This window comes from Salmo salar, chromosome 09 (genome assembly GCF_965601325.2).
Source record: "Salmo salar chromosome 09, fSalSal1, whole genome shotgun sequence".
NCBI classification, from domain to species: Eukaryota; Metazoa; Chordata; class Actinopteri; order Salmoniformes; family Salmonidae; genus Salmo; species Salmo salar.
In genome coordinates, this window is record NC_138299.1 from 82067075 (window position 1) to 82082138 (window position 15064).

The 15064-nt window shown below is 42.5% G+C and overlaps 1 protein-coding gene across 2 annotated transcripts in view; it reads right to left on the reverse strand.

Moving 5' to 3' along the window:
- The window catches only part of LOC106611927 (5-hydroxytryptamine receptor 4-like), a 107057-nt gene that overhangs the window by 50513 nt on the left and 41480 nt on the right, over positions 1–15064 (reverse strand). For both annotated transcript variants that reach the window (XM_014212600.3, XM_014212595.3), the window contains one exon: positions 12011–12124. In XM_014212600.3, the coding sequence (XP_014068075.1) occupies positions 12011–12124 (114 nt within the window). The remainder of the gene's footprint in view (positions 1–12010; positions 12125–15064) is intronic.

Below are 15064 nucleotides of genomic sequence, written 5' to 3' on the forward strand. Positions count from 1 at the left end.
GAAACGTTGAAGGTTTACCAGTAAACTACCAGAATGTTGGTATCTTTCAAGGACTTTATGTAATCTATCACAATACATCTCATGGCGCTTTCAAGTACTTCAGATTATAACAGCTATGTCAATATGTCTTTGTTGTCAGTGTTTTGGATTTAAACTGTTGGCAGTTGTAAAAAAGGTTTATATTTGGACAAGTTACGGAGTTAATTTAAAATAATGACATTGGTGATTAGATGCTTTTTTTATTAATTAGGCAAAATGTCTGTTGAACCAGTGACTGGATAAGGATGAGGAGAGAGAGAGGAGAGAGAGAGAGAGAGAGAGAGAGAGAGAGAGAGAGAGAGAGAGAGAGAGAGAGAGAGAGAGAGAGAGAGAGAGAGAGAGAGAGAGAAAACATGGCAAAAACAGATCTAGATTGATAGTGTGGCATGATGATATACTGCTCAAAAAAATAAAGGGAACACTTAAACAACACATCCTAGATCTGAATGAATGAAATAATCTTATTAAATACTTTTTTCTTTACATAGTTGAATGTGCTGACAACAAAATCACACACAAATAATCAATGGAAATCCAATTTATCAACCCATGGAGGTCTGGATTTGGAGTCACACTCAAAATTAAAGTGGAAAACCACACTACAGGCTGATCCAACTTTGATGTAATGTCCTTAAAACAAGTCAAAATGAGGCTCAGTACTGTGTGTGGCCTCCACGTGCCTGTATGACCTCCCTACAATGCCTGGGCATGCTCCTGATGAGGTGGAGGATGGTCTCCTGAGGGATCTCCTCCCAGACCTGGACTAAAGCATCCGCCAACTCCTGGACAGTCTGTGGTGCAACGTGGCGTTGGTGGATGGAGCGAGACATGATGTCCCAGATGTGCTCAATTGGATTCAGGTCTGGGGAACGGGCGGGCCAGTCCATAGCATCAATGCCTTCCTCTTGCAGGAACTGCTGACACACTCCAGCCACATGAGGTCTAGCATTGTCTTGCATTAGGAGGAACCCAGGGCCAACCGCACCAGCATATGGTCTCACAAGGGGTCTGAGGATCTCATCTCGGTACCTAATGGCAGTCAGGCTACCTCTGGCGAGCACATGGAGGGCTGTGCGGCCCCCCAAAGAAATGCCACCCCACACCATGACTGACTCACCGCCAAACCAGGTCATGCTGGAGGATGTTGCAGGCAGCAGAACGTTCTCCACGGCGTCTCCAGACTCTGTCACGTCTGTCACGTGCTCAGTGTGAACCTGCTTTCATCTGTGAAGAGCACAGGGCGTCAGTGGCGAATTTGCCAATCTTGGTGTTCTCTGGCAAATGCCAAAAATCCTGCACGGTGTTGGGCTGTAAGCACAACCCCCACCTGTGGACGTCGGGCCCTCATACCACCCTCATGGAGTCTGTTTCTGACCGTTTGAGCAGACACATGCACATTTGTGGCCTGCTGGAGGTAATTTTGCAGGGCTCTGGCAGTGCTTCTCCTGCTCCTCCTTGCACAAAGGCGTAGGTAGCGGTCCTGCTGCTGGGTTGTTGCCCTCCTACGGCCTCCTCCACATCTCCTGATGTACTGGCCTGTCTCCTGGTAGCGCCTCCATGCTCTGGACACTACGCTGACAGACACAGCAAACCTTCTTGCCACAGCTCGCATTGATGTGCCATCCTGGATGAGCTGCACTACCTGAGCCACTTGTGTGGGTTGTAGACTCCGTCTCATGCTACCACTAGAGTGAAAGCACCGGCAGCATTCAAAAGTGACCAAAACATCAGCCAGGAAGCATAGGAACTGAGAAGTGGTCTGTGGTCCCCACCTGCAGAACCACTCCTTTATTGGGGGTGTCTTGCTAATTGCCTATAATTTCCACCCGTTGTCTATGCCATTTGCACAACAGCATGAGAAATTTATTGTCAATCAGTGTTGCTTCCTAAGTGGACAGTTTGATTTCACAGAAGTGTGATTGACTTGGAGTTACATTGTGTTGTTTAAGTGTTCCCTTTATTTTTTGGAGCAGTGTATAATGCCAATAAGGCCATTTCCATTTTTCCAGTTTGGTAATCAAAGGAAGTCACAGAGGTTGTCCAAATATAGGCCTGGCTCTGTGGCTCTGCCTCCAGCTGCACAATGTCTTCAATTATGGCTAAGCAGTCTTATGACAACTCTCATTTTACAGATGGCTGTAACAGGTGTGCTATTGAAAGGAAAATTGGTGATTGCTGATGAATTCCCCAGGGTATGGTGGTGGAGGTACTGCTTCACGTCACTGTTATTCTGAGCTGCTGGGAAGTCTTGGTGGGCATTGTATTGGCAAACGGGGGTGTGATGTGTGTGATTCGTGTGGTACAGTAGCATTTCATTATCAGAGATCATATCAACAGAACAGACGTGAGATCTTTTGGGGGCTGAACATTTTAATGAATGGGGATTTGAGGTTAACATTACCTGGTGCTGTCATTTCCTGACTGTGTGTGTGTGTGTGTGTGTGTGTGTGTGTGTGTGTGTGTGTGTGTGTGTGTGTGTGTGTGTGTGTGTGTGTGTGTGTGTGCATGCGTGTCTGGGTTAAACTCTAAATGTCAAAATTACTTGAAAAACTGTCACTCTATCCAACTCCACATGTCTCGCAATTGAATACTGTCACTCTCTCTAACTCTACATGTCTAAATATGGAGAACTGCCACTCTCTCTAACTATAAATGTAACACTATTGAATACAGTCACTCTCTCTAACTCTACATGTCTCCCTATGGAAAATTGTCACTCTCTCTAACAATACATGTCTCCCTGTGGAATTCTGTCACTCTCTCTAACTCTACATGTCTCCCTATGGAAAATTGTCACTCTCTCTAACAATACATGTCTCCCTGTGGAATTCTGTCACTCTCTCTAACTCTACAAGTCTACCTATGGAAAACTGTCACTCTCATTCTCTACATGTCTCAATATGGAATACTGTCACTCTCTCTAACAATACATGTCTCAATATGGAACACAGTCACTCTCTCTAACTCTACATGTCTCCCTATGGAATACTGTCACTCTCTCTAACTCTACATGTCTCCCTATGGAATACTGTCACTCTCTCTAACAATACATGTCTTCCTGTGGAATACTGTCACTCTCTCTTACTCATCATGTCTCCCTATGGAATACTGTCACTCTCTCTAACTCTACATGTCTCAATATGGAAAACTGTCACTCTCTCTAACTACACATGTCTCCCTATGGAATACTGTCAATCTCTCTCTAGATGTCTCAATATGGAATACTGTCACTCTCTAAAACTCTACATGTCTCCCTATGGAATAAAGTCACTCTCTAACTCTACATGTCTCAAATGTGGAATACTGTCACTCTCTCTAACTATACATGTCTCCCTATGGAATACTGTCACTCTCTCTAACTCTACATGTCTCCCTGTGGAATACTGTCACTCTCTCTAACTCTACATGTCTCAATATGGAAAACTGTCACTCTCTCTAACTACACATGTCTCCCTATGGAATACTGTCACTCTCTCTAACTCTACATGTCTCAATATGGAATACTGTCACTCTCTCTAACTACACATGTCTCCCTATGGAATACTGTCAATCTCTCTCTAGATGTCTCAATATGGAATACTGTCACTCTCTAAAACTCTACATGTCTCCCTATGGAATAAAGTCACTCTCTAACTCTACATGTCTCAAATGTGGAATACTGTCACTCTCTCTAACTCTACATGTCTCAATATGGATACTGTCACTCTCTCTATCTCTACATGTCTCAAGATGGAATACTGTCACTCTCGCTAACTCTACATGTCTCAAATGTGGAATACTGTCACTCTCAAAAACTCTACATGTCTCCCTATGGAATAAAGTCACTCTCTCTAACTCTACATGTCTCCCTATGGAATACTGTCACTCTCTCTAACTCTACATGTCTCCCTATGGAATACTGTCACTCTCTCTAACTCTGCATGTCTCAAATGTGGAAAACTGTCACTCTCTAAAACTCTACATGTCTCCCTATGGAATAAAGTCACTCTCTAACACTACATGTCTCAAATGTGGAATACTGTCACTCTCTCTAACTCTAGATGTCTCCCTATGGAATACTGTCACTCTCTCTAACTATACATGTCTCCCTATGGAATACTGTCACTCTCTCTAACTATACATGTCTCCCTATGGAATACTGTCGCTCTCTCTAACTACACATGTCTCCCTATGGAATACAGTCACTCTCTCTAACTCTACATGTCTCCCTATGGGAGAGATCTTCTGTTGAATCTGACAATTAATCTGGATGGTTGTACAGTCGTCTCAAATAAAACTGTGAAGGACCTCGGCGTTACTCTGGACGCTGATCTCTCTTTTGAAGAACATATCAAGACTGTTTCAAGGACAGCTTTTTTCCATCTACGTAACATTGCAAAAATCAGAAATTTTCTGTCCAAAAATGACGCAGAAAAATTTATCCATGCTTTTGTTACTTCTAGGCTGGACTACTGCAATGCTCTACTTTCCGGCTACCCGGATAAAGCACTAAATAAACTTCAGTTAGTGCTAAATACGGCTGCTAGAATCCTGACTAGAACCAAAAAATGTGATCATATTACTCCAGTGCTAGCCTCCCTACACTGGCTTCCTGTTAAGGCAAGGGCTGATTTCAAGGTTTTACTGCTAACCTACAAAGCATTACATGGGCTTGCTCCTACCTATCTTTCCGATTTGGTCCTGCCGTACATACCTACACGTACGCTACGGTCACAAGACGCAGGCCTCCTAATTGCCCCTAGAATTTCTAAGCAAACGGCTGGAGGTAGGGCTTTCTCCTATAGAGCTCCATTTTTATGGAATGGTCTGCCTACCAATGTGAGAGACGCAGACTCAGTCTCAACCTTTAAGTCTATACTGAAGACTTATCTCTTCAGTAGGTCCTATGATTAAGTATAGTCTGGCCCAGGAGTGTGAAGGTGAACGGAAAGGCTGGAGCAACGAACCGCCCTTGCTGTCTCTGCCTTGCCGGTTCCCCTCTTTCCACTGGGATTCTCTGCCTCTAACCCTTTTACAGGGGCTGAGTCACTGGCTTACTGGTGTTCTTCCATGCCGTCCATGGGAGGGGTGCATCACTTGAGTGGGTTGAGTCACTGACGTGGTCTTCCTGTCTGGGTTGGCGCCCCCCCTTGGGTTGTGCCATGGCGGAGATCGTTGTGGGCTATACTCGGCCTTGTCTTAGGACGGTAAGTTGGTGGTTGGAGACATCCCTCTAGTGGTGTGGGGGCTGTGCTTTGGCAAAGTGGGTGGGGTTATATCCTGCCTGTTTGGCCCTGTCCGGGGGTATCATCGGATGGGGCCACAGTGTCTTCTGATCCCTCCTGTCTCAGCCTCCAGTATTTATGCTGTAGTAGTTTATGTGTCGGGGGGCTAGGGTCAGTCTGTTACATCTGGAGTATTTCTCTTGTCTTATCCGGTGTCCTGTGTGAATTTAAATATGCTCTCTCTAATTCTCTCTTTCTCTCTTTCTGTCTTTCTCTCGGAGGACCTGAGCCCTAGGACCATGCCTCAGGACTACCTGGTATGATGACTCCTTGCTGTCCCCAGTCCACCTGGCCGTGCTGCTGCTCCAGTTTCAACTGTTCTGCCTGCGGCTATGGAACCCTGACCTGTTCACCGGACGTGCTTGTTGCACCCTCGACAACTACTATGATTATTATTATTTGACCATGCTGGTCATTTATGAACATTTTAACATCTTGACCATGTTCTGTTATAATATCCACCTTGCACAGCCAGAAGAGGACTGGCCACCCCTCATAGCCTGGTTCCTCTCTAGGTTTCTTCCTAGGTTTTTGGCCTTTCTAGGGAGTTTTTCCTAGGGAGTTTTTCCTAGCCACCGTGCTTCTTTCACATGCTTTGCTTGCTGTTTGGGGTTTTAGGCTGGGTTTCTGTACAGCACTTTGAGATATCAGCTGATGTACGAAGGGCTATATAAAAATAAATTTGATTTGATTTGATTTGATTTATGGAATACTGTCACTCTTGCTAACTCTACATGTCTCAAATGTGGAATACTGTCACTCTCAAAAACTCTACATGTCTCCCTATGGAATACTGTCACTCTCTCTAACTCTACATGTCTCCCTATGGAATACTGTCACTCTCTCTAACAATACATGTCTTCCTGAGGAATACTGTCACTCTCTCTTACTCATCATGTCTCCCTATGGAATACTGTCACTCTCTCTAACTCTACATGTCTCCCTATGGAATACTGTCACTCTCTCTAACTCTACATGTCTCAATATGGAAAACTGTCACTCTCTCTAACTACACATGTCTCCCTATGGAATACTGTCAATCTCTCTCTAGATGTCTCAATATGGAATACTGTCACTCTCTCTAACTCTACATGTCTAAATATGGAATACTGTCACTCTCTCTAACTACACGTCTCCCTATGGAATACTGTCAATCTCTCTCTAGAAGTCTCAATATGGAATACTGTCACTCTCTCTAACAATACATGTCTCCCTATGGAATACTGTCACTCTCTCTAACTATACATGTCTCCCTATGGAATACTGTCACTCTCTCTAACTCTACATGTCTCAATATGGAATACTGTCACTCTCTCTAACTCTACATGTCTCCCTATGGAATACTGTCACTCTCTCTAACTATACATGTCTCCCTATGGAATACTGTCACTCTCTCTAACTCTACATGTCTCAATATGGAATACAGTCACTCTCTCTAATTCTACATGTCTCCTTATGGAATACTGTCACTCTCTCTAACTCTACATGTCTCCCTATGGAATACAGTCACTCTCTCTAACTCTGCATGTCTCAAATGTGGAAAACTGTCACTCTCTAAAACTCTACATGTCTCCCTATGGAATAAAGTCACTCTCTAACTCTACATGTCTCAAATGTGGAATACTGTCACTCTCTCTATCTCTACATGTCTCAAGATGGAATACTGTCACTCTCGCTAACTCTACATGTCTCAAATGTGGAATACTGTCACTCTCAAAAACTCTACATGTCTCCCTATGGAATAAAGTCACTCTCTCTAACTCTACATGTCTCCCTATGGAATAAAGTCACTCTCTCTAACTCTACATGTCTCCCTATGGATTACTGTCACTCTCTCTAACTCTACATGTCTCTCTATGGAATACTGTCACTCTAACTATACATATCTCAATATGGACTAATGTCACTCTAACTATACATGTCTCAATATGGAATACTGTCACTCTCTCTAACTCTACATGTCTCCCTATGGAATACTGTCACTCTCTCTAACTATACATATCTATATATGGAATAATGTCACTCTCTCTTACTCTACATGTCTCCCTATGGAATACTGTCACTCTCTCTAACTCTACATGTCTCCCTATGGAATACTGTCACTCTCTCTAACTCTACATGTCTCTCTATGGAATACTGTCACTCTAACTATACATATCTCAATATGGACTAATGTCACTCTAACTATACATGTCTCAATATGGAATACTGTCACTCTCTCTAACTCTACATGTCTCCCTATGGAATACTGTCACTCTCTCTAACTATACATATCTATATATGGAATAATGTCACTCTCTCTTACTCTACATGTCTCCCTATGGAATACTGTCACTCTCTCTAACTATACATATCTATATATGGAATACTGTCACTCTCTCTAACTCTACATGTCTCCCTATGGAATACTGTCACTCTCTCTAACTCTACATATCTATATATGGAATAATGTCACTCTCTCTAACTATACATGTCTCCCTATGGAATACTGTCACTCTCTCTAACAATACATGTCTTCCTGAGGAATACTGTCACTCTCTCTAACTCTACATGTCTCAATATGGAATACTGTCACTCTAACTCTACATGTCTCAATATGGAATACTGTCACTCTCTCTAACTATACATGTCTCCCTATGGAATACTGTCACTCTCTCTAACTCCACATGTCTCAATATGGAATACTGTCACTCTCTCTAACTCCACATGTCTCAATATGGAATACTGTCACTCTCTCTAACTCCACATGTGTCACGACTTCCACCGAAGGTGGCTCCTCTCCCTGTTCGGGCGGCGCTCGGCGGTCGTCGTCGATGGTCTACTAGCTGCCACCAATCCTTTTTTCTTTTTCGTTTGGTCATGTCTGTTTTGATTGTTCACCTGTGTCTTGTTTAGTTTGGGTATTTATTCTCGCCCTACCCACTTTGTTTCGTGTGGGTTTGTTTACGTTTTTCCTGTCTGTGGTTTTGGGTGCGTTTTATTTGTTCATTTTTCCTATCAGGTGTTTTTCCCTAGACATTGTTCTAGAGGATTTTTGTGGACTGCATTTTTGTCCGTGCCTGTCGTGTTGTGATGAACTGTAATAAATACGCTTTCTCAGTATTTACTCCTCTCCTGCGCCTGACTTCTACATCCACCTCTCGTAGAGAGTTCTGACAGTATGTCTCCCTGTGGAATACTGTCACTCTCTCTAACTATACATGTCTCCCTAAAGAATACTGTCACTCTCTCTAACTCTACATGTCTCCCTGTGGAATACTGTCACTCTAACTATACATGTCTCCCTGTGGAATACTGTCACTCTCTCTAACTATACATGTCTCCCTGTGGAATACTGTCACTCTAACTATACATGTCTCCCTGTGGAATACTGTCACTCTCTCTAACTATACATGTCTCCCTGTGGAATACTGTCACTCTCTCTAACTATACATGTCTCCCTGTGGAATACTGTCACTCTAACTATACATGTCTCCCTGTGGAATACTGTCACTCCCTCTAACTATACATGTCTCCCTGTGGAATACTGTCACTCTCTCTAACTATACATGTCTCCCTGTGGAATACTGTCACTCTCTCTAACTATACATGTCTCCCTAAAGAATACTGTCACTTTCTCTAACTCTACATGTCTCAATATGGAATACTGTCACTCTCTCTAACTATACATGTCTCAATATGGAATACTGTCACTCTCTCTAACTATACATGTCTCCCTATGGAATACTGTCACTCTCTCTAACTCTACATATCTATATATGGAATACTGTCACTCTCTCTTAACTCTACATGTCTCAATATGGAATACTGTCACTCTCTCTAACTCTACATGTCTCCCTATGGAATACTGTCACTCTCTCTAACTCTACATGTCTCCCTATGGAATACTGTCACTCTCTCTAACTCTACATATCTATATATGGAATACTGTCACTCTCTCTAACTCTACATGTCTCAATATGGAATACTGTCACTCTCTCTAACTATACATGTCTCCCTATGGAATACTGTCACTCTCTCTAACTCTACATATCTATATATGGAATACTGTCACTCTCTCTAACTCTACATGTCTCAATATGGAATACTGTCACTCTCTCTAACTCTACATGTCTCCCTATGGAATACCGTCACTCTCTCTAACTATACATGTCTCCCTATGGAATACTGTCACTCTCTCTAACTCTACATGTCTCAATATGGAATACTGTCACTCTCTCTAACTATACATGTCTCCCTATGGAATACTGTCACTCTCTCTAACTCTACATATCTATATATGGAATACTGTCACTCTCTCTAACTCTACATGTCTCAATATGGAATACTGTCACTCTCTCTAACTCTACATGTCTCAATATGGAATACTGTCACTCTCTCTGACTCTACACGTCTCCCTATGGAATACTGTCACTCTCTCTAACTCTACACGTCTCGCAATAGAATACTATCACTCTCTCTGACTCTACATGTCTCAATATGGAATACTGTCACTCTCTCTAACTCTACATGTCTCAATATGGAATACTGTCACTCTCTCTAACTATACATGTCTCCCTATGGAATACTGTCACTCTCTCTAACTCTACATGTCTCCCTATGGAATACTGTCACTCTCTCTAACAATACATGTCTCCCTATGGAATACTGTCACTCTCTCTAACTCTACATGTCTCAATATGGAATACTGTCACTCTCTCTAACTATACATGTCTCAATATGGAATACTGTCACTCTCTCTAACTATACATGTCTCCCTATGGAATACTGTCACTCTCTCTAACTCTACATATCTATATATGGAATACTGTCACTCTCTCTAACTCTACATGTCTCCCTATGGAATACTGTCACTCTCTCTAACTATACATGTCTCAATATGGAATACCGTCACTCTCTCTAACTATACATGTCTCCCTATGGAATACTGTCACTCTCTCTAACTCTACATGTCTCAATATGGAATACTGTCACTCTCTCTAACTATACATGTCTCCCTATGGAATACTGTCACTCTCTCTAACTCTACATATCTATATATGGAATACTGTCACTCTCTCTAACTCTACATGTCTCAATATGGAATACTGTCACTCTCTCTAACTCTACATGTCTCCCTATGGAATACTGTCACTCTCTCTAACTCTACATGTCTCCCTATGGAATACTGTCACTCTCTCTAACTATACATGTCTCCCTATGGAATACTGTCACTCTCTCTAACTCTACATGTCTCAATATGGAATACTGTCACTCTCTCTGACTCTACACGTCTCCCTATGGAATACTGTCACTCTCTCTAACTCTACACGTCTCGCAATAGAATACTATCACTCTCTCTGACTCTACATGTCTCAATATGGAATACTGTCACTCTCTCTAACTCTACATGTCTCAATATGGAATACTGTCACTCTCTCTAACTATACATGTCTCCCTATGGAATACTGTCACTCTCTCTAACTCTACATGTCTCCCTATGGAATACTGTCACTCTCTCTAACAATACATGTCTCCCTATGGAATACTGTCACTCTCTCTAACTTCAAGTCTCCCTATGGAATACTGTCTCTCTCTCTAACTCGACATGTCTCAATATGGAATACTGTCACTCTCTCTAACTCTACATGTCAACACAACCATAAAAAAAGCTCACATATTCCTACAGTAAGTATCCTTCAAAAAGTAGAGGGAGAATGAAATAGCAAAAGTGTCTCACGTTTAAGAGTTTAGCCCACACAGCTCTTTATGTATTGACTCTGGCTTGGTGGTTGACAGTCAATTATACTGTAGATATATTCTGGTCTGAAGTGAAAGTTGCAAAGCACAGGAGTGCTGAGGGATGATACTTTCCCCAGGTTATCAGACAGACTAAACAGTAGTTCAGCATCAGAGTGTGTTGTTATTCCATAGTCACTGCATGCCATGCTGCTCAACCACCAAGGGACTGGGATCACAATCGACCAGGCACTCTTTTAATGAGAAAACAATTACTCTATAATACTCTCAGAGCAGGATTATTCAAATTGGGGCTGACTTATTTAGTCTAGTGCAACTAGGTGATAAGGTGCTAAGCAGAAGAAAGAACATTATTTGCTTTGGCTAGAGCAGCATGAGAGAGAGGGAGAGGAGAGAGAGATAGTTAACCACACTGTCCTTTTCTGTTCACAAACACACACCGAGAGAGACAGAGAGGGAGAGAGACAGTTCTAGTGAAGAAAGAGAGACAGAGAGGGAGACAGAGAGGGAGACAGACAGTTCTAGTGAAGAAAGAGAGACAGAGAGGGAGACAAAGAGGGAGAGAGACAGTTCTACTGAAGAAAGAGAGACAGAGAGGGAGACAGAGAGGGAGAGAGACAGTTCTAGTGAAGAAAGAGAGACAGAGAGGGAGACAGAGAGGGAGACAGACAGTTCTAGTGAAGAAAGAGAGACAGAGACAGAGAGGGAGTGAGGGAGAGGAGAGAAAGATAGTAAATTCAGAGACCACACTGTTCTGTTCACAGGCAGACAGACAGAGAGGGAGAGAGGGAAAGAGAGCTTTAGTGAAGAAAGAGAGACAGATAAAAATATATAAAGAAATAGCTGTACTAACCCGAGCTGCAGACAGACAGACAGACGGACGGACGGACGGACGGACGGACGGATGGACGGACGGATGGACGGACGGAGGGAGGGAGGGAGGGAGCAGATCGTAGGGAGAGACTAACCTGAGCTGGCGGTCCTTGCAGACAGCCGTCATGACCAGGAGGTTCCCCAGGACACTCATGAGCATCACCAGGGACAGGAAGCAGATGAGAGCAATGCTCTTCGGCATGCTGTTGCTGTGGTTACGACAGGAGAGGGGACAACCAGTCAGTGAATATATAAAAAACAAGCCAAGATTAATAACTGATTGGAAAGTTATTTAAATGTGGAATACATAACCTTCCATTTCTGAATATATACGTAAATGTCAACCAGACAAATTGGAACATCATGATACCTGTTACAATTAAACATTTGTTTTTAAACTGTAATTTATAGTGAGTTGAAGTTACGTATTTGTTCAGAATTGCAGAGTGTACTGTAAATCAGCGGTTTCCAAACCCCCCCCCCCCCCCTCCGAGGTGCACGTTTTGGGTTTTGCCCTAGCACTACACAGATAATTCAAATAATCCAAGCGTGATCATGAGTTGGTTATTTGAATCAGCTGTGTAGTGCTTGGGCAAAAAAATACAACTGGTTATGTCACCTTTGTCCCCATGGTAACATGACAGTGTGGGCAGGCATTGTCCAGAAAACTCTGCCAGAATCCAGGCTAATTTGTCATGTATGTAATACAAGGTAAGTAGCTGTCACGATAATGATTTAAAGCTCTCAAAATGATTTTTATGCTTGTGAATGTTTGACAATTGTAATACATTACTGTAATCCCTTGACGTTTGTGGTTTTCACACTCGAGGTTTTACAATCTACAGTATTCACACAAGACGTCACTCCTTACAGTAGTCACTCCTGGTAGTTTATACAGAAAATAGTAGAATACATGTATCAACCCAGCAGTACAGTATTTAAAAATGGTTCAGGTATCAGTTTCAGATCAATCTTATTTGCCAAATAGGAATGCCCATAGCATTACAAAAACTTTAGAAAGAAATGTATTACTGAACAAAACTATAAAGGCAACATGTAAAGTGTTGGTTCAATGTTTCATGAGCTGAAATATAAGATCCCAGAAATGTTCCATAGGCACAAAAAAGCTTATTTCTCAAAAAAAATTGTGCACAAGTTTGTTTATATTCCTGTTAGTAAAAGTATTTCTCCTTTGCCAGGATAATCCATCCACCTGACAGGTGTGGCGTATCGAGAAGCTGATTAAACAGTATGATCATTGCACAGGTGCAGCTTGTGCTGGGCACAATAAAAGGCCACTCTAAAATGTGCAGTTTTGTCACACAACACAATACCACCGATGTCTCAAGTTTTGAGTGAGCATGCAATTGGCGTGCTGGCTGCAGGAATGTCTACCAGAGCTGTTGCCAGAGAAGTTGTTAATTTCTATACCATAAGCCATATACCAACGTTGTTTTAGAGAATTTGGCAGAACGTCCAACCGGCCTCACAGACCACGTGTAACCACGCCAGCCCAGGACCTCCACATCCAGCTTCTTCACCTGTGGGACCATCTGAGACCAGCCACCCGGACAGCTGATGAAACTGAGGAGTATTTCTGTCTGTAATAAAGCCCTTTTTTGGGGAAACTCATTCTGATTGGCTGGGCCTGGCTCCCCAGTGGGTGGGCCTTTGCCCTCCCAGGCCCGCCCATGGCTGCGCCCCTGCCCAGTCATGTGAAATCCATAGATTAGGGCCTAATTCATTTATTTCAATTGACTGATTTCCTTATATGAACTGTAACTCCTTGAAATCGTTGAAATTGTCACATGTTGCGTTTATATTTTTTGTTCAATATAATTTGTCTGAGATGTAGCATCCCTTTGACGTCAGCTTATACAAGTATGTTTTATTCAGAAACCTTGTGAATCCAGTTCCTCTAGCATTACAACAACATTCACTAGGCCTAGAGGTGGGGAAAGATGTCAACTCAACATGAAACAAACTTCATCTAGGATTTGTTGTCAAAATGTCTTCCACCTCTTCCTGACGACAATTTACTTTCACGTACATTATCGCATTATTTTTCTAACGTCTAGTTGACTATGAAAGCAGACAAATTATACTGCCTTTCTTGATAGCTTTTTCATCTATCCTCTAACAAATACAATATTGTTAAGTAAGTGTTTGATTTCCATTTGAAATGTAGTTGTCATATTCGAACCGCAGCTAATATGACGCCACACTCTTAGAAAAAAGGGTTCCAAAAGGGTTCTTCAGCTGTCCCCAATGGAGAACTGTTATGGGTTCCAGGTAGAACCATTTTGGGTTCCTTGTAGAACCCTCTGTGAAAAGTGTTCTACATGGAACCCAAAAGAGTTCTACATGGAACCAAAAAAGGATTCTGTAAAGGGTTCTCCTATGGGGTCAGCCGAATAACCCTTTTAGGTTCTAGATAGCACCTTTTTTATCTAAGAGTGCATGAAGGAAGTCCTATAGTAAAAAGGTCCTAGCCAAACCCCCTCAGATGAACTGAGGTTGAAGCCTGTGAATATCAAGCCTTCTTACCGTGATGCAGCTACACGTGTGTGATGATGACACCTAAAACAGTTGACACTCAACCCTACAATTGAGCTATACGTAACAGGCAATCAGTCAGCAACAGGCACAATCAAAGTTCCAACTCCAGGACAGAGGACCTAAGGCTCAATGAACACACCAGCACAGTAGTTTAAACTGCCACAAGACTAGAAATGTCACATGACGGCACTCTCCACTTAAACAACACATCCTAGATCTGAATGAAAGAAATAATCTTATTAAATACTTTTTTCTTTACATAGTTGAATGTGCTGACAACAAAATAACACAAAAATAATCAATGGAAATCCAATTTATCAACCCATGGAGGTCTGGATTTGGAGTCACACTCAAAATTAAAGTGGAAAACCACACTACAGGCTGATCCAACTTTGATGTAATGTCCTTAAAACAATTCAAAATGAGGCTCAGTAGTGTGTGTGGCCTCCACGTGCCTGTATGACCTCCCTACAATGCCTGGGCATGCTCCTGATGAGGTGGCGGATGGTCTCCTGAGGGATCTCCTCCCAGACCTGGACTAAAGCATCCGCCAACTCCTGGACAGTCTGTGGTGCAACGTGGCGTTGGTG